This window comes from Vombatus ursinus, unplaced genomic scaffold, assembly GCF_900497805.2.
Source record: "Vombatus ursinus unplaced genomic scaffold, bare-nosed wombat genome assembly UNPS02014941.1, whole genome shotgun sequence".
Taxonomy (NCBI): domain Eukaryota; kingdom Metazoa; phylum Chordata; class Mammalia; order Diprotodontia; family Vombatidae; genus Vombatus; species Vombatus ursinus.
Window position 1 is genome coordinate 8163464 of NW_020954719.1, and position 25989 is coordinate 8189452.

Genomic DNA, 25989 nt, shown 5'->3' on the forward strand with positions numbered 1-25989 from the left:
ATGACTAATAGGAATGTGTATGTAGAGCCTATATCAGATTGCACACCAACTTGGGGAGGGAAGTGGGGAAGGAGGGGGAGAAAATTTAAAACTCAAAAGCTTATGGAAGTGAATGCTGAAAACTAAAAATAGATTAATATTAAAAAAAGAAATAAGGTTCAACAATTCCTGCATAAGGAAAGACCTAGTCTTAACTACCACGACTGAAAAAAAGGAGGTTTGCTCACATAATTCAGGAGTATGGTAGTAGAGTCTGACCCAAGCACAAGCCCCCAATCCAGAATGGAGATGATGGAGATATGAGTAAATAGTATGCTAAACACAATGAAAAAAAATATTTTGGACTAAGAGACAACCAAGAAGTAAACCCAGAAGAAGAAAATAAGTCTATAACAAGTCAAAGTAGACTCAGAGGAAAAAAAATTTTCTGGCCACAAGGACCATAAGAGAACCTGGGAGAAATTAAAATAAAGATACAAAATGAAATAGTTAAGGAGGAAAGAATGGCAAGTTGAATTAATGCCTTAGAATGGATGGTGGTGAACCTTACTGAAGAACTGAACTCTGTGAAAGTTAGAATTAGTTAAATAGAAAATGATGAAACAAGAAACAGTTAAAGAAAATTAAAGATTGAAAAAAAGCAGAAGAAAATAGAATGAATATTATAACTGTCCTGATGAAAAAAAAATCGAGAGATCATCTATGAACCATATATGAGAAATACATGACAAAAAAAAAACACCATGATACCATATTTCAAGTCTTCATAAATGAAAACTACCTAGATCTCTTAAAGGGTAAAGTGAAAATAGAAGGAATCCACCACTAATCACCTGAAATCCAAAAAAAGAAAACTCCCAGGAACGTCAAAGTCAAAAGTCAGTTTACTGGTTAAAAAAATATATATACTGCAAGAAGCCAAAAAAAGAGAGTTCACATACCAAGAAGCTACAGTCAGGATTATGTAACTTGTCAGCTGTCACCAGAGAGAAAAGGAGAGCTTGGAATATTAAATTTCAAAAGGCAAAAGAGCAAGTATAAGCAAATAATAACATATCTAGCAAAACTCAATGTAATCTTTTTAAATTTTTATTTATTTATCTGTTTATTTTTAGGCAATTAGGGTTAAGTGACTTGCCCAGGGTCACACAGCTAGTAAGTGTCAAGTGTTGGGTCTGAGGCCAGATTTGAACTCAGGTCCTCCTGACTTCAGGGCTGGTGCTTTATCCACTGCGCCACTTAGCTGCTCCAACTCAATATAATCTTACAAGGAAAAAATGAACCTTTAATGAAATATAGAATTTTTAAAGCATTCTTAATGAAAAGGTCAAAATTTAATAGACACTTTGAAATGGAAATAGAGGAATCAAATGAAACATAGAAAGGTACAAATATTTGATCAAATGAAAGGGACTGTGTGGCAAAGAATTACATGCTAACAGTGGAAGAAGAAACAAACCTCCACTCAGAATCTAATGTCTTCAAGGATCATAGACAGACAGAGGCAATGGTGGTGTTTTTTGTCTTAGGAGAAGGAAATGGGAAGGGATAGGAAACTCTACTAAGGAGAAAATGAAGAAGAGAAAGGAACTCATTAGTTCATATAATAGGATATTATGAGGTAAAGATATTCAGAATATACATGGAGAAAGGAGTGAAGCAAAACATCCCATGACCCTCACTTTCATCTAAACTGGACAAAAAGAATATAAAATACACACACAAAGAAGAAGTTATAGCTATAGCCAAAGGCATGATTCCCTTCTTGCCAAGTGCCAGTTACACAAAAACCATCACACAGAGTGAATAAAAAATAAATCCATTGGGGGAGGGAGACAGAGCCAAGATGGCAGAGTAAAAGTAGGGACTCGTTTGAGCTCTCCTCCAAACCCCTGTAAAAAATGACTCTAAACAAATCCTAGAGCAACAGAACCCACAAAAAGACAGAGTGAAACAAATATTCAGCCCAAGACAACCTAGAAGGTTGACAGGAAAAGTCTGTTGCACCAGGCTGAGAGAGGAGTGTAGCACCAGCACAAACCATGCCAGGACAGACCAGGCCCCAGCAAACCTGGCACAGACCTCAGGGGACTGAATCACTGGCAGCTGTGGCAGTTTCCAGACTTTTTAACCCACAGATGCCAAAAATAACTTAGAAGGTCAGTAGGAAAGGTCAGTTGGATCTGGGTGGGAGAGGAGTGTAGTCCACCCTGGCCCCAATGTAGCCCCAGGGCAGCTGCTTCCAGAGCTCTCAGCTCACAGACGACAAGGGGATCAAACAACTGATTAGGAGGAGATTACAGGTGTCTCTTTGAGGCACCGTTGGATTCCGTTGCTTTGCCCATACTTGTATCTGGGTCACGGTCCTGGATGGCAGTCACAGGGCAAGGAGGAGTACTGGCATAGCAAAGCTTGTGGCAGCAGTGGAGAGGGAACCCTCCTCGCAGTTCCAGGGCAGAAAAGAGTGCTTGTGGTCCTTCATAGACCAGAACACAGGCCAAGAGAGTAGGAAATACCTCTCCTTAGATCATACCACCTTGGAAGAACTGAAAACTTACAGGTCCCTAGAAATATCTCTAAAAACAGCTGCATCAAACCCCTGAAGCTTGGGACAGTACACCCTCCACACTAGAAGCAGAGACCTACCTTAATAAACTGTTAAGAAGTCAAGTAATTGGCTGAGAAAATGAGCAAACAGAAGAAAAAAAACTCAGACTATAGATCTTACTTTGGTAACAAGGAAGATCAAAACATATAGTCAGAAGAAGACAAAAAAGTCAAAGCTCCTACATCCAAAGCCTCCAAGAAAAGTATGAATTGGTCTCAGGCCATGGAAGAGCTCAAAAAGAATTTTGAAAATCAGGTAAGTGAAGTACAGGAAAAATTGGAAAGAGAAAAAAGAGTGATGCAAGAAAATAATGAAAAACAAGTCAACATCTTGCTAAAAGACTGCCAGAAAATACTGAAGAAAATAACACCTTGAAAAACAGACTAGACTAAAAGGCAAAAGAAGTCCAAAAAGCCAATGAGGAGAAGAATGCCTATAAAAGGCAGAATTGACCAAATGGAAAAGGAGGCCCAAAAGCTCACTGAAGAAAACAATTCCTTACAAATTAGAATGGAGCAAATGGAAGCTAATGACTCTATGAGAAATCAAGAAATTATAAAATAAAACCAAAAGAATGAAAAAAATAGAAGATAGTGTGAAATATCTCATTGAAAAACAACTGACTTGGAAAATAGATCCAGTAGAGATAATTTTAAAATGACTGAACTACCTGAAAGCCATGATTAAAAAAAAAAAAAAGAGCCCAGACATCAACTTTCAAGAAATTATCAAGGAAAATTGCCCTGATATTCTAGAACCACAGGGTAAAACAGACATTGAAAGAATCCACCAATCACCTCCTGAAAGAGATACCAAAATGAAAACTTCCAGGAACATTATAGCCAAATTCCAGAGTTCCCAGGTCAAGGAGAAAATACTGCAAGCAGCCAGAAAGAAACAATATGAGTATTGTGGAAATACAATCAGGATAACACAAGATTTAGCAGCTTCTATATTAAGTGATCAGAGGCCTTGGAATATGATATTCTGGAGGTCAAAGGAGCTAGGATTACAACCAAGAATCTCCTACCCAGCAAAACTGAGTGTAATCAATGAGGGGAAAAAAATTGACATTCAGTGATGTAGAGGAATTTAATACATTCTTGAGAAGCCAGAGCTAAATAGCTGGAGGGAATATACATAGACAGAAGGTATAAGGTGAGGTGAATATGAAGGGATGATATCTAAAACATAAAATTAAGGGGGGAGAGAGGATTGTGCTGGGAAAGGAGAAGGGAAGAGGTAGAATGGGGTAAATTATCTCACATAAAAGAGGCAAGAAAAAGCTTTTACAATGCTTTTTTTTTTTTTACAGAAAATTTGGAACTCAAAAGCTTATGGAAGTGAATGTTGAAAACTAAAAATAAATTAATTAAAAAAAGAATAACTCCATTTATCAAAACTGATGACAAAAATAAAAGTTATATAGATTAGAATATAACCCACAGAATGAATGTTTGCTCCTCCTGGGAGCGAAATATTTCAGCTCAACCAAGAGAAAGGGTCTTCAATCTCAATCTCACTCAAAAGGAAAATCCCTGAATTCTCTAGAACAGTAAACGGGGAATAGGGAAATGCTTGAATCACTGGCTCTCTTATAAATAAATTTCTTCCCAAGAGCCTTCCTTTCCCTCCAGAGACCTCTCCCTGAAGAGAGGCTAGAATTAAGCCAGGATCTCTCCTCTCCCAAGCTCCTGCCAATTCTGCCCCTCACATAGCCACAGACTATTGAGTGATGGATTCTCTCCACAAATGAGGAGATTCTTATGAAAGTGACATCCTTGAGCTCCAGATTACACCTCAATAGACCAAACAGAACTTAGTATGGCATGAAATACTAGAACAAAATCAAAAGATTAAAAAAACAGGAGAAAAATAGCATATCTGATATTAAAAACAATTAACTCAGAAAACAAGTCAAGGACAAATAATTTTAAGAAATGGTTTAAGAATTTAAGAATCTATCTAAAACCATCATTTTTAAAAAATCCTAGACATATGTATCAAGAAATCATAAATGAAAATTTCCCAGAACTATTAGAATTAAAGGGCAAAGTAAAGATAGGAAGAATCTACTGATTACCTTTGGAAAGAAATCCCAAATTGATAACACCTAGGAATGTCAAAGTCAAATTCCAGAGCTTCCATATCAAAGAAAAAATATTGCAAACATCCAGACAGAAGCAGTTTAAGTACCAAGGAACAGTTAAGATCATGCAAGACCTGGCAGCTTCTACTAAAAATGAAGAACTTGAAATATATACTCCAAAAGCCAAAAGAGAGAGGCTTGAAACCAAGAACTAATTACCCTGCAAATCTATGTCTAATCCTACAAGGGAGGAAATGGATTTTAATGGAATAAAGGACTCTCAAGCATTTCTGATGAAAAGAATTCATGAGTAGGAATTCTGAAATATAAATACAAGAACTCAAAGAAATCTAGAAAGATAATTTATTTAAATAACTGGAAGGAGCTGTATGATGACGTAGTGCTAACATTCTAATAGGGGTAGAAGAAAAATTGTCCCTTTGGAACTCTAATGTCCTCAAAGGATATTATATTGACAAAGTTAAGTTTTAAAAAGACGGAGAGAGAAAGGAGGGGTGGGGAGAACATCAGTCCTGGGGATGGGTAGGTTCTGTTCTGAAGGTTTTAAGAAGAGAAAAAGATAGGAAGGGAGGTGAAGCAATATACAACTGTAGAAAGGAGGAATAAAGTGATGGTACTTCATTCTAGGTGTTTGAGAAGAAGCAGATACAAACATGATGGAAGAGAAGTAAGTGGACATCAGATGAATCTCACTCTTCTCTGAAATGGACAAAAGAGGGTCAAACACAACACAGTTTGGTGTAGAAATATATCTGACTCAGCAAGGAAATAAGCAGGGAAGGGGAGGAAAGTGTTAAGAAGGAGAGTAATATTGGGAAGGACTGTTTTTGACTGGAGAGTCACAAGCAAAAAATTTCCTGATCCTGGGAGGTGGAGGTGTAAAAGAAAAGGAGAAAGGAATAAATTAGAATCTAAAGAGGTGCATTAGATTGCCTTTTAAACAACTAGGGAATGGCTGGGCAAATTGTGATATAAGAATATAGCAGAATTATTATTGTGAAACAATTCTATTATTGAGAAATAATGAAATAAACACTATCACAAAATCCTAGTTAGCACTATTAGGTCTGTATCCCAAAGAGATCATAAAAAGGGAAAACAATCTACATGTACAAAAATATTTATAGGAGTTCTTTTTGTGGTGACAAAGTAGTGGAAGTTGAGGGAGTACCCATCAATCAGGGAATGGCTAAACCAGTTGTCGTATATGAATGTAATGGAATACTATTGTGCTATAAGAAATGTTGAGCAGGTAGATTTCAGAAAAACCTGGAAAAACTTACATGAACTGATCACTAAGTGAAGTGAGCAGAATCAGGAGAATATTGTACACGGAAACAGCAAACCTGTGCGATGGTCAACTATGATGGACTTAGCTCTTCTCAGCAATGCAATGATCCAAGACAATTCCAAGGGATTTGTGATGAAAAATGCTATCCACATCCAGAGAAAGAACAATAGAATCGGAATGCAGACCGAAGCGTGCTATGTGCTCTTTTTTGTTTGTTTTTTCTTTCTCATGGTTTTTTCCTTTTGTTCAAAGTCTTCTTTCACAACCTGACTAATGTGGAAATATGTTTAACGTGATTGTACATGCATAACCCACATCAAACTGCTTGCTGTCCTGGGGAGGGAGAAGGGAAGAGAAGGAGGGGGAAAAATTTGGATCTCAAAATTTTACAAAGATGAATGTTGAAAACTATCTTTACATGTAATAGGGAAAAAATACTATTAAGTAAAAAAAAAATGAAGAAAAAAAGAAAAGAAAATCCTGGTGAGTATAAAATGAAGTGTAACTATAGTAACATTTTAGAAATACAAGACAACATACTATAAAGAAAAACAACTTTGAAAGACTTAAAAACTCTGACCCAAGCAATGACCAATCATATTTCTAGAATACATAGATGAAAACATGTTACACATCTTCTGGAAGGGAGGTGGTAGACACAGATGCATTTCTTTGACATGGTCACTTTGTGGATTATCTTTGTTTAACTCTATTTGTTAAAAGGGATTTTACTCCTTTTTTTTTGGTGAGGCAAACAAACATATACATGTGTACAATACGCATACACATGTGCACACATATATATGCATATAAACACATGTATAGATATACACATGTATACACACACACAATACACATGCACAAACAGGGAAAGCATTCACAGTCAACAGATAGTCTTTGCCATTCCTCAGACAACCTCAGACACAGCCCACATGATTCACAGGACTTTCAAAGAGCAAGTTTCAGATTAGCTCCTTCACACCAAGGCTTGGTGTCTTGCTTGGTCCTGAAACTCAGTTTTGCTCAGAAATTCCTTCCTTGGATCCCAGGGTCTTTGCTGTAAGACTTGCATTCTGGCAGCTTCTAGTTTAGCAAAGAAATCCCCCCCATCATTCCACTGCTGCCTCTGAATTAAAATTATTATTTTTACTAAAATCTATTTTTATATCACTTTCATTTCAGAACAAATCCCCTTCCCTCACCCCCAGAAATCCTTTGTAACAAAACTTGAGAGAGCAAGAGACACACAGACTCCAGCACAATAACAGTGAGAGACAGAGGGGGTCACTGAGCGAAAGACAGAGGGAGACGGACATAGCGAAGGAGAGGGTGGCAGGAGAGGAGGAGAGAGAGATAGGAAAAGGGACTAGGGAGAGGCTAATTGTGAGCTCTTTCAGGGTAGTGACTATTTTTACCTTTCTTTGTACAACAAATATTTTGCATGCTGTCTGGCACATAGCAAGCACTTAATAAATGTTTATTGACTAATTGACAATTTGTTAAAGAGAAGTGCACAGGTAAGGCCTCATGAGAGCAGAAAGAACAAGAGGGATTAAGAAATGCTTTATAAGCAAGGGAGCATCTGAGCTGAGCCTGGATGAAAGCTCACCTGGGAAAATCATATAACCTCTCTGCCTTAGTTTTCTCATCTGTAATATGGAAATAATAATAGCACCAACTCACAGGGCCATAAGGAGGATCAAATGAGATCTGTGCATATAAAATGCTTTGTAAACTTAAAAGCATTATACAAATGCTAGTTCTTATTAATTTCTAAGAGAATGAATTCTAAGAAAATGGAAGAGCATAGGAGACAGCTTATGTAAAGATCTTTACACGAAAACATTCCAAGTTTAGGGAATAGGCAATAGATCAGTTTGGCTAGAACATAAAGTGTGTGAAACTGGGATTAAACATATTCTGGAGTCAGATTGTGAATGGATTTAAATGCCAAAGCAAAGTCATAGAACCAGGGCTGTTGCAAATACTCTCGGGAAGGGTTACCTTCCCACTCTGGGTGGGAGAATAACTTCCTCAGCACTGTAAACCAGAGGTACTGCTCCTTTCCAGTGCCATCAAGTCTTCTACTGACCCAAACCCCCTCCAAGGTGGTTGACAGACAGAATTCCAGCCTTTAGCCTACTTAAGGAATTTGGGGGAGGGGACAAGCTACTACATTTGCATTTGAACTGGATCCATTGGGGCCAACATCTCCCCTTCCAAGCTTAACAGAATTTGGCCCCAGATACTATAATTCCTAGTTATGGCTCTGTGTTAGTCTGAGGAATTTGTATTTCATTCTAAGGCAATAACAAAGTCATTAAAGTTTCTTAAGAAAGGTAGTAGGGGGGGAGCTAAGATGGTGGAGTAAAAGCAGAGATTCACCTGAGCTTTCCCCAAAATCCCCCAAAATCCCTTTAAAAATTACTCTAAACAATTCTAGAGCAGTAGAACCCACAAAAAGATAGAGTGAAACAAATTTCCAGCCCAACACAACTTGGAAGTTGGCAGGAAAGGTCTATTGCACCTGGGTGACAGAGGAGCGTAGTCCCACACAGGCCACGCCAGAGAAGACCAGACCCCAGCAAACTAGGAGGAGGCCTTGGTGCAACTGAATCACTGGCAGCAGTGATAGTTACCAGACCTCTCAGCCCACAGATGCCAAAAAGAACTTAGAAAGTCAGCAGGAAAGGTCTGTCACACTTGGGTGAGAATGGAGCACAGTCCAGCACTGGCTGCACCAATACAGCCCCAGCCCCTGCAAACCAGAAACAGGCCTTCAGAGTGACTGAATCAGCAGCAGCCAGGGCAGGGCTGCTTCCAGAGCTCTCAGTCCATAGATGGTAAGGGGGTCAAAGTACTGGTCAAAAGGGGATTACAGGGGTCTTTATGCTAACACTGAGGCAGGACTCTATTGCTTTGCCCATACTCAGATCTGGGTCACTGTCCTGGGGGTAGTCCCAGGGCAAGGAGGAGCACTAGCATAGCAAAAATTGTGGCCACAGTGGAGGGGGGACCCTCCTCGCAGTTCCAGGGCAGAAAAGAGTGCTTGAGGTCACTCATAGACCAGAGCACAGGCCAGGAGAGTAGGAAACACCTTCTCATTAGATCATACCACTTTGGAAGAACTGAAAACTTACAGGTCTCTAGAAGTATCTCTGAAAACAGCTGCATAAAGCCCCTAAAGCTTGGGACAGTGTGCTTTCTACCCTGGAAGCAGAGCCCTACTTTAACAAAGATTTAAAAGTCAAGTAATAGGCTGGGAAAATGAGCAAAAAATGAAAAAAAAAAAAACCTCTCACTATTGAAAGTTATTATGGTGACAAGGAAGATCAAAACATACACTCAGAAGAAGACAACAAAGTCAAAGCTCCTACATCCAAAGCTTCCAAGAAAAATATGAATTGGTCTCAGGCCATGGAAGAGCTCAAAATAGATCTTGAAAATCAAGTATGAAGAGCAGCTAGGAGGCACAGTGGATAGAGTTCTGGCCTTGGAGTCAGGAGGACCTGAGTTCAAATCTAGCCTCAGACACATGATACTCACTAGCTGTGTGACCCTGGGCAAGTCACTTAACCCCAACTGCCTCACCAAAAAGCAAAAAAAAAAAAAAAATCAAGTATGAGAGGTAGAGGAAAAACTGGGAAGAGAAATGAGAGTGATGCAAGAAATTCATGAAAAACAAGTCAACAGCTTGGTAAAGGAGACCTAAAAAAAATACTGAAGAAAATAACACCTCAAAAAACAGATTAGGCCAAATGGTAAAAGATGTCCAAAAAGCCAATGAGGAGAAGAATGCCTTCAAAAGCAGAATTGGCCAAATGGAAAAGGAGGTCCAAAAGCTCACTGAAGAAAATAATTCCTTAAAAATTAGAATGGAGCAAATAGAAGCTAATGATTTTATGAGAAATCAAAAAACAATCAAACAAAACCAAAAGAATGAAAAAATAAAAGACAATGTAAAATATCTCATTGGAAAAACAACAGACCTGGAAAATAGATCCAGGAGAGATAATTTTAAAATTATTAGACTAACTGAAAGCCATGATCTAAAAAAGAGTTTAGACATCATCTTTCAAGAAATTATCAAGGAAAACTGCCCTGATATTCTAGAACCAGAGGGTAAAATAGAAATGGAAAGAATCTATGGATCACCTCCTAAGAGAGATCCCAAAATGAAAACTCCCAGGAATATTGTAGCCAAATTCCAGAGTTCCCATGTCAAGGAGAAAATACTGCAAGCAGCCAGAAAGAAACAATTCAACTACTACGGAGCCACAGTCAGGATCACACAAGATTTAGCAGTCTCTACAGTAAAGGACTGGAGGGCTTGAAATATGATATTTTGGTGGGCAAGGGAGCTAGGATTACAACAAAGAATCACCTATCCAGCAAAACTGAGTATAATCCTTCAGGGGTGAGGGGAGGAGGGGAATGGACATTCAATGAGATAAAGGACTTTGAAGCATTCTTGATGAAAAGACCAAAGCTGAATAGAAAATTGACTTTCAAATAAAAGACTCAAGAGAAGCATAAAAAGGTAAACAGGAAAGGGAAATCATGAGGGACTTAATAAGGTTAAACTGTTTACATTCCTATATGGGAAGATGATATTTGTAACTCATAAAACCTTCCTCATTATTAGGGTAGTTAGAAGTATATATAGACAAAAAGCACTGGTGTGAGTTGAATATGAAGGGATGATATCTAAAAAATAAAATTAAGGGGTAAGAGAGGAATATACTGGGATGAAAAGAAAGGGAAAGGTAGAATGGGATAAATTATCTCACATAAAAGAGGAAAGAAAAAGTTTTTACAGTGGAGGGGAAGGGGGGGAGGTGAAGGGCTGTGAGTGAACCTTACTCTCATCAGAATTGGCTCAAAGAGGGAATAACATACACACTCAACTGGGCATAGAAATCTACCTTTCCCTACAGTAAAGTAGGAGGGGAAGGAGAAAAAAGAAGGGAGGAAGGTTGATAGAAGGGAGGGCAGATTGGGGGAAGGGGTTATCAGAAGCAAAACACTTTTGTGGAGGGACAGGCTGAAAGGAGAGAGTAGAATAAATGGGGAACATGGAATAGGATGAGGGAAATATAGGTAGCAATTGTAACTGAAAAAAATTTTGCTCTGATAAAGGCATCATTTCTCAAACATATAGAGAATTCAGTCAAATTTATAAAAAGAAAATCCATTCTCCAATTGATAAATGAACAAAAGAAATAATCAGTTTTCAGATGAAGTTATCTATAACCATGTGAAAAAATATTCTAACTCACTAGTGACTGGAGAAATGCAAATTAAAACAATTATGAGGTACTACCTCATACCTAATTGGCTAATAGGACAGAAAAGGTAAATGACAAATATTGGAGGGGATGTGGGAAACATGAGACATTAATACACTGTTGGTGGAGTTGTGGATTGATTCAACCATTCTGTAGAGCAATTTGGAACTATGCCCAAAGTGCTATAAAACCATGCTTACTCTTTGACCTAGTGATACCACTATTAGGTCTGTATCCCAAAAGAGATTAAAAACAAAAAGGAAAAGGACCACCTATATGTACAAAAATATTTATAGCAGCTCTTTTCTGGGGGGTAAAGAATTAGAAATTTAGGGGATGCCAATCCTTTGGGGAATGATAAGTAAGTTGTGGTATGTGATTATGATGGAATACTATTGTACTATAAGAAATGATGAGTGAGATGCTCTCAGAAAAACCTGGAAAGACTTGCATGCACTGATGCTGAGTGAAGTGAACAGAACCAGGAGAACGTTGTACACAGTAACAGCCATGGTTGTGCAATGACTAACATTGATAGACTTAGCCCTTCTCAGCAATGCAAGGATCTAAGACATCTCCAAAAGACTCATGATGTTAAATGCTGTCCACACTTAGAGAAAGAACAATGGGGTTTGAATGAAGATTGAAGCATACTATTTGCTCTTTTTTGTTTGTTTTTTCTTTCTTATAGTTTTTCTCTTTTGTTCTGATTCTTCTTTCACAACATGACTAATGTGGGAATATGTTTAATATGATTGTACATATATAGCCTATATCAGATAACATGCCATCTTGTGGAGGGAGGGGGGAAATTTGGAACTCAAAATCTAATAAAAGTGAATGTTGAAAACTAAAAACTAATTAATTAATTAATTGAAAAATAATAAAGTAGAGACAATCATGAAAAAAAAACAAAGAAATAATAAGCAAGATGCTCTTAGAAAAACCTGGAAAGACTTGTATGGGCTGATGCAAAGTGAAGTGTTCTGTGTACAAAGTAACAGCAATATTGTAAGATTACACACTGTGAATGACTTAGCTGTTCTCAGCAATATAATGATCCAAGACAACCCTGAAAGATTTATGATGAAAACATGCTATCCATCCCCAGAGAAAGAACTGATGGTGTCTGAACACAGACTAAATCACATTTTTTTTTTACTTCTTTATTCTTCTTGAAGTTTTTTTTTTTTGTCTATGTTTTCTTTCACATGACTATTATGGACATATTTTGCATGACTACATATGTATAACCTATACTGAATTTCTTGCCTTATCAATGGGGGGGGGGGAGGAAGGGAGGAAGGGAGAGAATTTGGAACTCAAAGTTTCAAAAATAAATATTAAAAATTGTTTTACATGTAACTGGGGGATGATAAAATACTAATAAGAATGGGAATGACATGAAAGACCTGTGCTTTTAGCAAGATTATTTTGGCAGCGGTGGGAAAGATGGATTTGAGAGTGAAAAATAGCAAATAAATGCCCAACACCTGGGGGAAATACCTAGAAAGAATGTGTTACTTTAATATAACAGAGTACTGATTAGATAGTTAAAAATGCCAAATGTGAAAACCATATAGAAATATGGAAACATACTGATGAAATAACAATGTTGCAAGAGTAGAACTAAAAAATAGTAGTTACACATATTTTAAAGATCTGTAATTTCAACAGTGCAGGTATTCTATGTGTTGATACAAACCACAGGCCTTCCATGATTCAGGGATGGGGAACCTTTGGCTTAGAGGTCACATGTGGCCCGCTAGTCCTCAAGTGCAGCCCTTTAACTGAATCCAAACTTCACAGAACAAATCCTTTTATTAAGGGGTTTTGTTTTTATTAAGCGGATTTGTTCTGTGAAGTTTGGATTCAGTCAAAGGTCGCAATTGAGGACCTAGAGGGCTACTTGTGGCCTCAAGGCCGCAGGATCCCCACCCCTGATAATTTAGATGATAGTCATCACACGTTATCCCAGCCAAAAAATTCAGCACCCTACATTCAACCTAGTGACTAGCCTCTTCAAACTGACCAAAGCTCAGCAGTGTGTTGGATCAGTCAATCAATCAATTAAACAATAAAACATTTATTAAGTACTACTATGTGCCAAGCACTGTGCTAAGCACTGGGGATACAAATACAAAAAAGAAAGACAGCTTCTGTCCTCAAGGAGCTTACACTCTAATGGGAGAGCAGATATCCACAGATTAAAAATCAAGACAATTTATAGTTTTGTTAGTCTTAAGAAAATGATGGAGATGTTAATAATCTAGATTAAATTTAGAAGTATGTCATGGATACATTTTTGCCCTGGATAGCCGGTTGTTAAATATCTGCTAGCCCAGCACTGCCTAAGCTGTTTATCAGACAAAAAAGTGCATATTCCATTACCACACCCAGGCAGGACCCACTAGAGTTTTGCTTTCTTAGTATAGGCTTCAAGAATTCAATTTCTAATGAGGGAGGATGTGGGAGATGATGGATAGGGATGGATTTGACAAAAAAAAAAAAAGAAGAAGAAAAAGATAAAAAATAAAAGATCCAGTGAAATATTTTTAACGTACAAAAGAACAGAAGGAAACACAGGCAAGCAGAAAAGCTCTGAAATTTATGTGTTGAATTTACTGTTTACTTTTAAAAGAGATTGACAGTTTCAAGTAAAATCCTTTTTCCGTTTTACTATGTATATGCAAATGCTCATTTTATTTGGTGTTGGTTAATTTTAGATTTTTTGCAATATCTCAACTTGGTGTGGAATTTTGCCTATTGAACTTTAGAGGACATGTACAAACTAATTAATTACAATTATGTATATATGCATATGTGTGTGTGTATACATATGATTGTGTAATCATAAGGATTGAAAGAGGTTATGGTGTTAGAAGCTGCTTATTCATATGTTTAAGTTAATTTTAATTGTGGAATTGATTAAATACAAAATTAAATTTGTCTTTAAACACTAATACAATTAGTATTAATATCATGCAATAGTAATAGAAACAGGATTTTCAGAACAGGAGATATTTGCCAGCTAGGTGGCCAAGTGGAGAGAGCACTGGTCCTGGAATTAGAAAGACCTGAGTCCAAATCTGATCTCAGATACTTACTAGCTGTGTGACCATGAGCTAACAGAGTTAACCTCTGTTTGCCTCAGTTTTCTTATCTGTAAAATGGGAATAAGAATAGCACCTACCTCCCAGGGTTGTTGTAAGATCAAATAAGATAATAATTGTTAAGTGCTTATCACAGTGCCTGGAACATAGCAAGTGCTATATAAATGTTAGTTATTATTGCTGCATTTTGTACTGATTGGCTATATCTGGTATATTATATTCAGTTCTAAGCATCAGATTTTGGGAAAACGTTAACAAATTTATATTAATCCAAATGGGAGCAATCAGGACATGAAGGAATTAAAAAACATGTTAGCTGAGGATCAGTTGAAGAAATAAGGAGTGTTTAACTCGGTGAAGAGAAGACTTATCACTATTTTCTAATATTTGAAGAGTCATCAAGTGGAAGAAGAATTTGATTGATTCTTTTTGGATCCAAAGGGCAGAACTAAGATCAAAGTAGGTAGTGATCAAGAAATAGAGTTCCAGTCAAAATAATGACCTGACTAACAATTAGAACTGTCAAAAATGGAATGGTTTCCTTGTGAGGGATCAAATTAATCTTCATTAGGTATTTGGAATACATTCAGATCCAGTCACACCCAAGGGCCTAGAAGGCCACAGGTGGCCTCGATGGGGATCCCCACCCCTGATGGGGATACAAAAACTGTAACAAAAAAGGAGCTTACAATGTAATAGGGGTGAAGGGAGGAAACCATATATATATATATAAACAACTATGAGGTAAGTGAGAAGGGGAAAAATGCAAGGGAGAGGTCTAGGTGAAATACTATGAAAGTGTGAGAATGGAAAAATTATTTTAAGTTAGGGTAGGAGGGAGATAAAGGAGGTTTCATGGAGGAATAGACACCAGAACTTTGAAAAAAGGAAGGATTCATACATTCAATGCAATGGGATTAGATTTAAGGTCCCTCCAACTCTAATATTCTACTATATTTGGCTAATATGGGAAAGGTCAGAGGATATAGAGCTAGAAGGGTTTTTCAAGACCATTTAGTTGAGGAGTTCTTAACCTGGGGCCTGTGAACATCATTATTTTTATTAATTATAACAGTATCTTAATATAATTGGTTTACTTTATAATTCATTGTATATTATTTTATATATTTGAAAATATGATTCTGAGAAGGTATCCAGAAGTTTCATCAGACTGCTAAAAGGGCCTACACACAAAAAAGTCAAGAAGCCCTGCTCCAGTCCAATCTCCTCATTTTACAAATGAGAAAACTAAGCCCAAGATGGAAAAAGTAATTTGGTTAAAGTCACACAAAGAGTAAGTGGCAAGGCTATGTTTGAGCCCCAGTCTTCTTATTCGAAGTTCATTTCTCTTTCTTTTTCATGTGATTCCTCTCAGTTACTAATGTCTTTTCCCCTTGGACCTCACATGGAGGGGGTGAGGAGGGTAAGAAGAAAGAAGAGGATAAGCATTTATGTGGCATCTACTACGTGCCAGGCACTTTTACAAATATCATCTCATTTGATCCTCACAACAACCCTGGTAAGTGGGTGCTGTTATTGTCCCCATTTTACAGATGAGGAAACTGAGGCAAACAGAGATGAAGTGACTTGCCCAGGGTCACCCAGCTAGTAAGTATATAAAGTTGGATTTTAACTCGGGTCTTCTTGACCAATATTCAATCCACTGTACCTTCTAGTGGCCTCTAAGCAAATACATACATAGTATTTTGTCTTTCCATTCTAAGACACTTAATTTTTTTAATTTCTAAAAAATGTTTAAAATTTTTAAATTTAAAAAAGTTTCATTAATATTTTCTAATTACAGTATACTAGTACTTCCCAATTGGACACACACACACACACACACACACACACACACACACACACACCCCTTTTCTTTTTACAAAGCAATCAACATGTTGTCCATGCCTGAAGTATATGCCTTGTCCAACGCCTATGGTCCATCACCAAGAAGTAGGAGTCATGCATGCCTCATTATCAGTCCTCTGAAGTCATGATTATGTAAGGCAGATGTTGTAATTATCTCCATTTTACAGTTTTATTTTATATTTTATAGAAATTGAGGCAATCAGCATTTCTAAAATAGAGAATTAAGTCAAATTTATAAAAATAAAAGTCATTCCCCAATTGACAAATGGTCAAAGGATATGAACAGGCAGTTCTCAGATGAAGAAATTAAAGCCATCCATAGTCACATGAAAAAATGCTCCAAATCACTATTGATCAGAGAAATGCAAATCAAAACAACTCTGAGGTACCACATCACACCTATGAGATTGACCAACATGACAAAACAGGAAAATGATAAGTATTGGAGAAGATGTGGGAAAACTGGAACACTAATGCATTGTTGGTGGAGTTGTGAAATGATCCAACCATTTTGGAGAGCAATTTGGAACTATGCCCAAAAGGCTATAAAAATGTGCATACCCTTTGACCCAGCAATAGCACTTCTAGGGCTGTATCTCAAAGAGATCATAAAAATGGGGAAAGGACTCACATGTACAAAAATATTTATAGCAGTTCTTTTTGTGATGGCAAAGAACTGGAAATTGGGAGGATGCACATCAATTGAGGAATGGCTGAACAAGTTGTGGTATATGAATGTAATGGAATACTATTGGGCTATAAGAAATGATAAGCAAGGCGACTTCGGAAAAACCTGGAAAGACTTGCATGAACTGATGCTGAGTGAAGTGAACAGAACCAGGAGAACGTTGTACACAGTAACAGCCATGGTTGTATGATGACCAACATTGATAGACTTAGCCCTTCTCAGCAATGCCAGATCTAAGACATCTCCAAAGGTCTCATGATGGAAAATGCTATCCACATCCAAAGAAAGAACTATGGAGCTCGAATGCAGATCGAAGCATATTATTTGCTCTTTTTTTTCTTATGTATTGTTTTGTTTTCTCTTTCTTGTGGTTCCTCCTATTAGTTCTAATTCTTCCTTACGACATGACTAATTTGAAAATATGTTTAATAGGAATGTATATGTATAGCCTATATCAGATTGCACACCATCTTGGGGACGGAGGTGGGGAGGGAGGGAGAGAAAAATTTTAAACTCAAAAGCTTATGGAAGTGATTGTTGATAAATTAAAATAAATTTTAAAAAAAGAAATTGAGGCAATCAGAAGTTACATGACTTGCCCAGGGGTTACACAGCTAGTAAGAGTCTAAGGTTGGATTAGAACTTGAGTCTTTCTGACTCCAGGTCTAGTGTTCTGTGTACTATGGTGCCACCTAGCTTCCTCAATCAGTTCCAATTCTCTTTCTACTGCAAAAAATATAGATGGTGGAAATAAGAATATGAAGAAGTTGGTGACAGTAGGTATCATGCATTGCAGGGGGAAAAAAGATATTCCAAAAGGGTAGTAGAAAAATGATCTGGAAGTGGCAATGAGTAGTTGGGGTCCATCACTCTTCTAGTGACTTCTGCAGATTAGGGCATGTGGTCTGTTAGAATAAGCTTCAGGAAAAGTGGTATAGTCTAAGGCAATGATTCCAAACCTTTTATAGTATGAAGTTGTTGTTCAGTCATTTTTCAATTGTGTCCAACTGTTCATGAACCTATTTGGGGTTTTCTCAGCAAAAATGCTAGAGTGGTTTGCCATTTCCTTCTCCAGCACATTTTACAGATAATGAAACTGAGGCAAACAGGGTTAAGTGACTTGCCCAGGGTCACACAGCTAGTAAGTGTCTGAGGACAGATTTGAACCAAGAAGAGTCATCTTTCTGACTCCAGGCCCAGCACTCTATCCACTGAACTCCTGTTTAAAATCTAAAAAGTTCAAGGTAGTCAGACTAAGATTAGTCATTGAGAATATGTGTATGTGTGTGTGTGTGTGTGTGTGTGTGTGTATTCACAAAAAAGCTACTATGAATTCAGTGACACTGTAGAATGAATTTGTCTTCCTTATTCACAACACTGATATATACATTTTGTTTGGAATTAAATCATGCTCAAAATGACAAATGATTGGTGTCTACATGGAATCTCAGGCCCCTGCAATAATAACTCCACAGCTCATAAATTGAGCCATGGTTCACAGGTTGAGATATGCTGGCCTAGGGAAAATCAGGTTTCAGTTAAAATAAGAAGATAGGATAAAAATTGAAGATTTAGGGAGATGTAATCACAATAAAAATGTATTCCCTATGCAGAGTACAGTGTAAAGGGCTAATGATTCTTAGAATGAGGGAAGGCCTAGATAGAAATGAGAGAAAATTAGAGAAGAGGCAAGGCAAGAGACTTAGGGCAATAAGTGTAGGTAATAGAGATAAAGAAAGGGGGTTTGGGAAGGTCTGACTCAATTCGACAAGCATTTATTAAGGGCCTACTAAGGAATTGTACTAGTCATGGGGATACAAGGGTATAAAAGAAAAAAAAATGGTCCCTGCCTTCAAGGAGTTTATATTCTACTAGGGGAGAAAACATGAACATAATTAATAAACAAATATGTGTAATATACATGTATATAATACATGCCCACATATATCTATATGCAATATATGTAACACTATATATAGCACTGTGCATATATGTATATATGTATACTATATGCATACTATATTGTATACATATACATGTACATCCAAAGACGTGTGTGTGTGTGTGTGTGTGTGTGTGCGCGCGTGTGTCTAGCTAATTCCTTTCTTTGGCCCCCATTCTCATGCAGGCAACATTAAGATTCCAGAGCTCTTTCCCTCAGTTGCCTTCATGGGTTTAATTTTGCCCTTAATCAACACCCTTACTCCTCCCTTCTGGAAGAGATAGGATGTTCTTTTAAATGAGAAGGGAAGTTGTATGAGGCCCAGACCTCACCTCTCACTTGGCTCATTCCGTGTCCAGGACAATTTGGAATCACTTATTTTTCTTTGCTTTGAGGAGAGATATAATAATAAGTACCAATTAAATCTTTTGTTTCACTTGAGCCCCCAACTTACAGAATCAGCAAACAGAAAGAGAATCTATTTTTCTTTCTCTCCCTCTGTCCCTGGCTGATCACAGCCTACCCCATTTACACTTAATACTTTAGATGCACAATGAATGGTATCTTAGAGAAACCAGTTTCTTTAAAAACAAACAAAACCATATGCCAAGTACAATGCCAAGTACAGAAAGTGAACAAACCCTTAAGATTATAGGGGATATACGTGTGTGTGTGTGTGTATGTATGTAGGTATATATCCCCAATATTATATATGTATACACACACACACACACATATATAAATAGGGGATATAGGCAAAGCACTAGAGCCAAAGTGATATGAGACATAAGGAAGTAGGAATGTCACCAATTTCATTCTCGGCACCCCAAAGACAGTTAAAGTTAGTCTGCATCCACTCTTTATATCTTCCATGTAGTTTAGTTACTATCTTCTGACAGAGAGGGCTGAGCCTACAGTCAAGAAGACCTGAGCTCAAATCTGGGGCCTCATATACTACACTGTGGGACTTGAGGCAAGTGATTTACCTGCTCGCTCCCTGCCTCAAGTTTCCTCAACTACAAAAAAGGGATAATAACAGCACCTACTTTGCAGGGTTGTTGAGGGTCCAAGAAGGTAATATTTAGCACTTAGCACAGTGCCTAGAACAGAGTAGGCAATTAAAAATGCTTCTTCCCTTCCCTTACCTCCTTTTTAAATATCTTGCTACCAGTTGGGGCAACAGGAACAGCAGTGGTGTTTGCAGCATTGGGTGGTCTCCTAGCATGGCTTGTCTCCCATCCTCTCCCTTTCTCTCCCAGCCACACCATGGTTGAAGCTAATGAGGTACTAGATATAGCATTGGTGTTGAAGCTGCATGACCACAGAGGCAGTGGCAAGAGCCAATACTGTCCTCTTGCCTCATGTATTGTTCTGGCTGCAATCGCTTTCTCTTTCATGGTAGCAACACACCCCGGACCCTAGATCTCCCGACTCCACTCCTGTACACGTCCATCTCTTGCCTCTCATGAGATTTCAATCCTTACTTCTCCACAGTCCTGAGAAAGGACCATCTGATCTGTCATGATCTAGTGACCTCCAGGGACTTCAGCAGGCAAGCACCGAGAAATTTGTCTTCCAGCAGACACAGATCTCCAAAGACCTGCTACAGATACCAGGTTTTACGTACAAAGTGGTGGAGGAAGTAGTCGTATGACAACAGGTAGCAAGAGGAAAAGTCGCAAACTGGGTACTGTGTGAACTGATATTTGAAGGGTACTGGGAGTTTCATGAGGTAGAGGATGAGGAAGGGGAGCATCTTAAAGGAAAGAGACAGCTTATGGTAAAGAAGAAAGGGATGGATACATCCTTGCATACAGGAAAAAGCAACAAGTTACCTTGGTTAGAACCTATAGTGTTTGAGGAGGAATAATACAAAATAAGTTTGGGAAAGGTAAGCTGGCACTTGACTGTGAGGTATCTTTAAATACCAAATAAAGGAATTTGTATTTATCCTAGAGGGGTTAGCACTTGGGCTGTTAGATTATATTAGAAACGGAGTAATCAAGGATGAGAATCTGCTATGAAGAGAAAGATAATTAAACTCAACTTTTAACAGGTTGAGTTTGAGATGGTGACAGGATATGCCATGGAAATTACAGCAGGTCTCTTTAATACTGTAAGTTGCAAGACAATAGCCAACATGCATTGGTAAAGGGACCTTCCTATGCTGATGAACTCACAGGAGAAAGAAAAGAGACAGACAGAGACAGAGACAGAGAGAAGACAGGAAGATCCATTTGGCAATTGGAAATAAGGTTTGCAGGTCAGGGCTAGATTTTGAATTCATAAAGAGAGGAGGGAACAGAAGAGTTCCATAGGGAAGTTTATAAAGGGAAGCATAAGAAAGAACTAAGGTTTAAGGAACTTAGGACTGGGAAAAGAAAGACAAGCTAATGGAAAGGTAGTGTGGCACATATTTAATTTGGAGGCAGGAGACCTGAGTTGAAATCCAAGCTGTTATTTACTAGCTGTGTAACCTTGGGTAATCTCTCTGAGCCTCAGTTTCCTCATTGTGAAATAAAAGAGATAGGTAAGGTGGCCTCTAAGGTCCCTTTCGAGCTCCATATTTATGACCCTATGATCCTTGTCAGTACAGCATAGTGAAAAGACTGATAATCAGGTCTCCTGATAAGGTTCCCTAATCTCCAATTTCCAATCCAGTCTTCTTTTTACCATGCTGTAACTACAATAACTAGAAGGCAAGGGATGGAGTGTCATGTATGAGGAACAGCAAGAATGCCAACTTGGCTGGACCACAGTGTTTTTTGTTTTGTTTTGCTTTGTTTTGTTTTTTTTTTGCTTTTTGCTAGGCAATTGGGGTTAAGTGACTTGCCCAGGGTACACATTGTGTGTTTTGTGTCTGAGACCGGATTTGAACTCAGGTCCTCCTGATTCCAAGGCTGCAGCTTTATCCACTGCGCCACCGAGCTGCCCCTGGACCACAGTGTTCATGGAAGGAAGTAATGTGCAAGGTTGGAAAGGTGGTTTGGATCCAGGTGGGGACAGGTTTTAAATGTCAAGAAGAAGGATTTATATTTTATTCTCCAGGTAAGAGGCAGTCAATGGTGTTTATTGAGCAGGGGGAGAAATGACATGGTCAGATTTGCACTTTAGAAAAACCACTTTGGTTGCTTTGTGAAGAATGGACTGGAGTGGGAAGTCACGTGGCAGGTACTTCAATTAGGGAAGTATTATCATAGTCCAGGCAAGAAGAAATGGGGGAATAAAGTAGGGCAGTATTGAGTGAAGAGAAGGGGAATGATGTTAGAAGTGGTATGGAGATATGACAACTGAGAAATAGGTAGCATGAAGGTGAGGAGTTAAGGATGACACCAAGGTTGTGGAAGGATGATGATGCCCTTGACAGAAACAGGGAAATTTAGAGGATGGGTGGGTTTGGGTGGAAGGATGAGTTCAGTTTTAGACCTGTTGAATAATGTGTACATAATTGTTAGCCAATAAATCCTTGCTGAACTCATGAATAGATTACCATTTCATTTCCTTGAAGCTAATACAGTACCTTCTATTCCCTCATTTGGGCAATAGAACACTAGGTGATAGCATGGCAAGTCTGACTGCCATTAACTGTAAAATCTCTAAGGAGACTTAGAGATGATCTGATCTATTCTCCCTCCCTCTCCCATACATACAACCATTTAAAGGACCTGAGAGGGATAGCTAGATGGCACAGTATATAGAGCTCCCCTTGGAGTCAGGAGGACCCAAGTTCAAATCCAGTCTCAGACACATGACACTTACTAGCTGTGTGACCCTGGGCAAGTCACCCTCTTGTCTCACAAAAAAAAAAAAAAAGAACCTGAGGGCCCTACTAGCCAGTTTACAAATTTATCCATCTGACCTCCTCACTGAGTGCTAATACATGGCCCTCTGACCTTACCTGATTTTAGGGGATCGAGTTCATCAAATTAAATGCAAAAACAATAGGTACTCCACAAATGCCTCATACCAGTCACTCCTTTTTCCTTAGATCATCCCCAGGTTCCGTCCATCTACTGCAGGCTTGTCACTGGAGCTCTTTGAGACAGCTCAGTTAGCAGCGCAATTCAGTTCAATAGTTCTCTCAACTATATACATTTCAGGGCACAGGATCAGAGATTTAGATCTGGAAAGGGCCTGGAGGTCATTTAGTCCAATCCCCTTATTTGTATAAATAGAAAGTGAGGCCTACTTGATAAGAGTTCTGAACAGAGATTCAGGCAGGCCTCAGGCTTATTAGCTGCAAGACCTTAGGCAAGTCAATTAATCTCTTTCAGCCTCAGCAACCACATCTAGAAAATGGGGATAATAACACCTACCTCTCAGGGTTGTGGTAAGGATTGAATAAAATATGTAAAGTACTATGCATATCTGAATGAACTACATATAGTAGCTATAAATAATAGTTGACATTTATGTAGTGTTTATATGTGCCAGCGACTATACTAAATACTTTACAACTATTATCTCATTTGATTCTCCCAACAACCAAGGAAAGTAGGTACCATTATTATCCCCATTTTACAGATGAGGAAACCGAGGTAAACCAAGGTATAGTGACTTGCCCAGTAGTCACCCAGCTAGCCAGATTTAAACTCAAATCTTTCTGACTCTAGGCCTAGTGCTCCATCCACTGTGCTACCCAGATGGATAATAATGATGATGATGATGGTGACAAAGAAGAAGAAGAAGAAAACTATGATGACAAAGAAGCTGAGATCAAGTGAGGTGAACTGATTTTCCTAAGGTTATAAAGTGGCAGAACTATTGTTTGAATCTGGTTTCACTGATTCCAAATCTAGCGGTCCTTTCCTGGCACCTAGCTGGTTGTTCTAAAGGGAAAGCTAGGAAAAGTAACTAGAAAGGATAGAATGATTGCTTTCCTCACCATACCTAGGGGATTTTTTTTCCAACCTCAGAGTAGAATGATTAGAGGCAAGTCAAGTGGACAAAAAATATCGAGTAGGCAAAATCTGTCCTCAGCACCTTCACCTTTCCTTTTTATGCCCTTGAGTTCATTCCCTAAATGCTAAAGGTTATATACTATTACAAAGGACTGCTAATTCTTAATGTGTTCTTTCTCATAGCCGTCTTCATTTTTGATCAGAGATAAAGCCTTAAATAAAAGAAAAGAGTTGGAATTCAGGTATCAACAGCAAGGAAAGGTCATTTTTTTTTATGAAAATGCCTTCTCTAGTTCTCTTGAAATCATATCAGGGTCTAAGTATATGGGGCTGGAGGTGCTCCCGATAGGGGACAGTGTACCTTCTGCTCCAAGTTGCAAAACAGCCAGTTTCACCCTCAAGGATATCCCCAGATGATAAAAAAGCTCTGCCTCAAAGTAGAAATTGTTTCGATCTCCCACCCCAGGCTGGGATAATTTAGGGGTTCAATAACTGACATTGAATATTTTGAGCTCCTAGGAAAGCCCTGAATCTTGTATAATTAACTAGTATAACCAATACTGGGTTGTTTCTTTTCTGGCTATTTCTCTGTATTTCTGGCATAATGATAGTGAGATGCTTACACTCCTTCCAATGCTAAAATGTGGAAGAATTGACTAAAGGGCCTTTCTCTCTACTACTGTTCTGTCCCTGTTTGTACTTTATTTTTTACATTTCCCAGGCTTGAATATAGTTCTTGGAGCCATCAAACTATTGATGTAAAAATTACATTAATATTGATTAACAAATGATCAAGGAAATGAACATTAAATTGAAGCCTGTGTTCTTTGATGTATAATGTGAGATTGGCTAGGATTCTACAGAGTCAAATGAAATTTGTCATCTAGAAGCAAGAGGAGTCCTTTGAAAAAAAATCTGCCCACATATATAAATTGTCCATCTTCCCTGTCTCTTGCCTCCTCCAAATACTGCTGTTCCCATGAGACAACTTTTGAATGTTATTGAAACAATTCCAAGACCATTTAACTGAAACCTTTTTTTGAAATTAGAAACCTCCTGATTCTCCACCTACCTCTTTGGCTCGAGTTAGTTGAGATTCTTCTATTCTACATATCACTGTCTTCACTGAGTCAGGTATTTGAAGCGTATGAGGTATTATTTCTGTAGACTTCTCAGATTCTAGGTCAGATTCTGAACTTTCTTTTGTGTTATGAATTTTGATATACATGTTTGACATTTGGGAGATTCTTTCCTCTTTCCTTAAAGAATATAGGCAAATGCCAATAGAAAGAACTGCTAGGCAGCAAGCAAGGGTCTGTTCTGCTCCCAGAGGCTGTCTACTGATGACAAGATTGGTTGCTAACTATAGAATTCCAATCCAAATGATGTCAGAATGAATCTTCTGTGGCACTGTCATTGACTCAACAAGGGTTCAGTGAGTGCTTACTAGATGAAGAGAATAGTGCTAGGCATTTCATATATGGTATGCTAGAGGGGATAGAGAACACCTCAGCTACAACATATGCTCGTTTAGACCAGTTTAAAAAAATCATAGAATGTCAGAGCTGGAAGCGATGTTATTGAGTCCAACTCCCTTGTTTTAGGGATGAAGTGATTTGCCTAAGATCTCCTGGCTATTAAATGGCAGAACCAGGACTCAAATACAGATGTTTAGTGTCTTGTGCATCACTTCCCAGGCAAAGGTATTTGCCATGTGAGAAACCTAAGGAGCAAATGAGAGCTGTCCATAGCTGAAGCCCATTCAGGGCAACAAAAAGGCTATCACGTGCCAGTATTCAAAACAAAGCTGGCTCAGAAGTCAAATCATATACAAACATTTTGTATGACTTCAAACCTTTTCTGGACACATATTTTTCTTGATCTCTTCCCCAAATATTGACTATATTTCTTCTTGGTCTCTTAAATCCTATCATTTCCATATTGTCAACCTGTTATGCATTCTAGATGCATCTTCTGTTTTGAGTATCTATGTACTTTCTTTCTCTCTTTTTTTAGAGACTGGTTCTACCCATCTAGACCTGAAATTCAGGAGCTATTCACAGAGCTAATCCCACTACTGATCAGTACAGGAGCTTTGACATCTTCTGTTTCCAACCTGGGCTGACTACTCCCTGTTGCCAAAGGCTTACCACATCAATGCCAAACTTATTATGGACGC

The 25989-nt window shown here is 38.2% G+C and overlaps 1 protein-coding gene across 1 annotated transcript in view; it reads right to left on the reverse strand.

Annotated features, from left to right (window-relative positions):
• Positions 1-25038, reverse strand: part of FAM186A (family with sequence similarity 186 member A) — a 144985-nt gene extending 119947 nt beyond the window's left edge. The window contains exon 1 of the mRNA XM_027844285.1: positions 24883-25038. Coding sequence (XP_027700086.1) covers positions 24883-25038 — 156 coding nt within the window. The remainder of the gene's footprint in view (positions 1-24882) is intronic.
• Between the last annotated feature and the right edge of the window lie 951 nt (positions 25039-25989).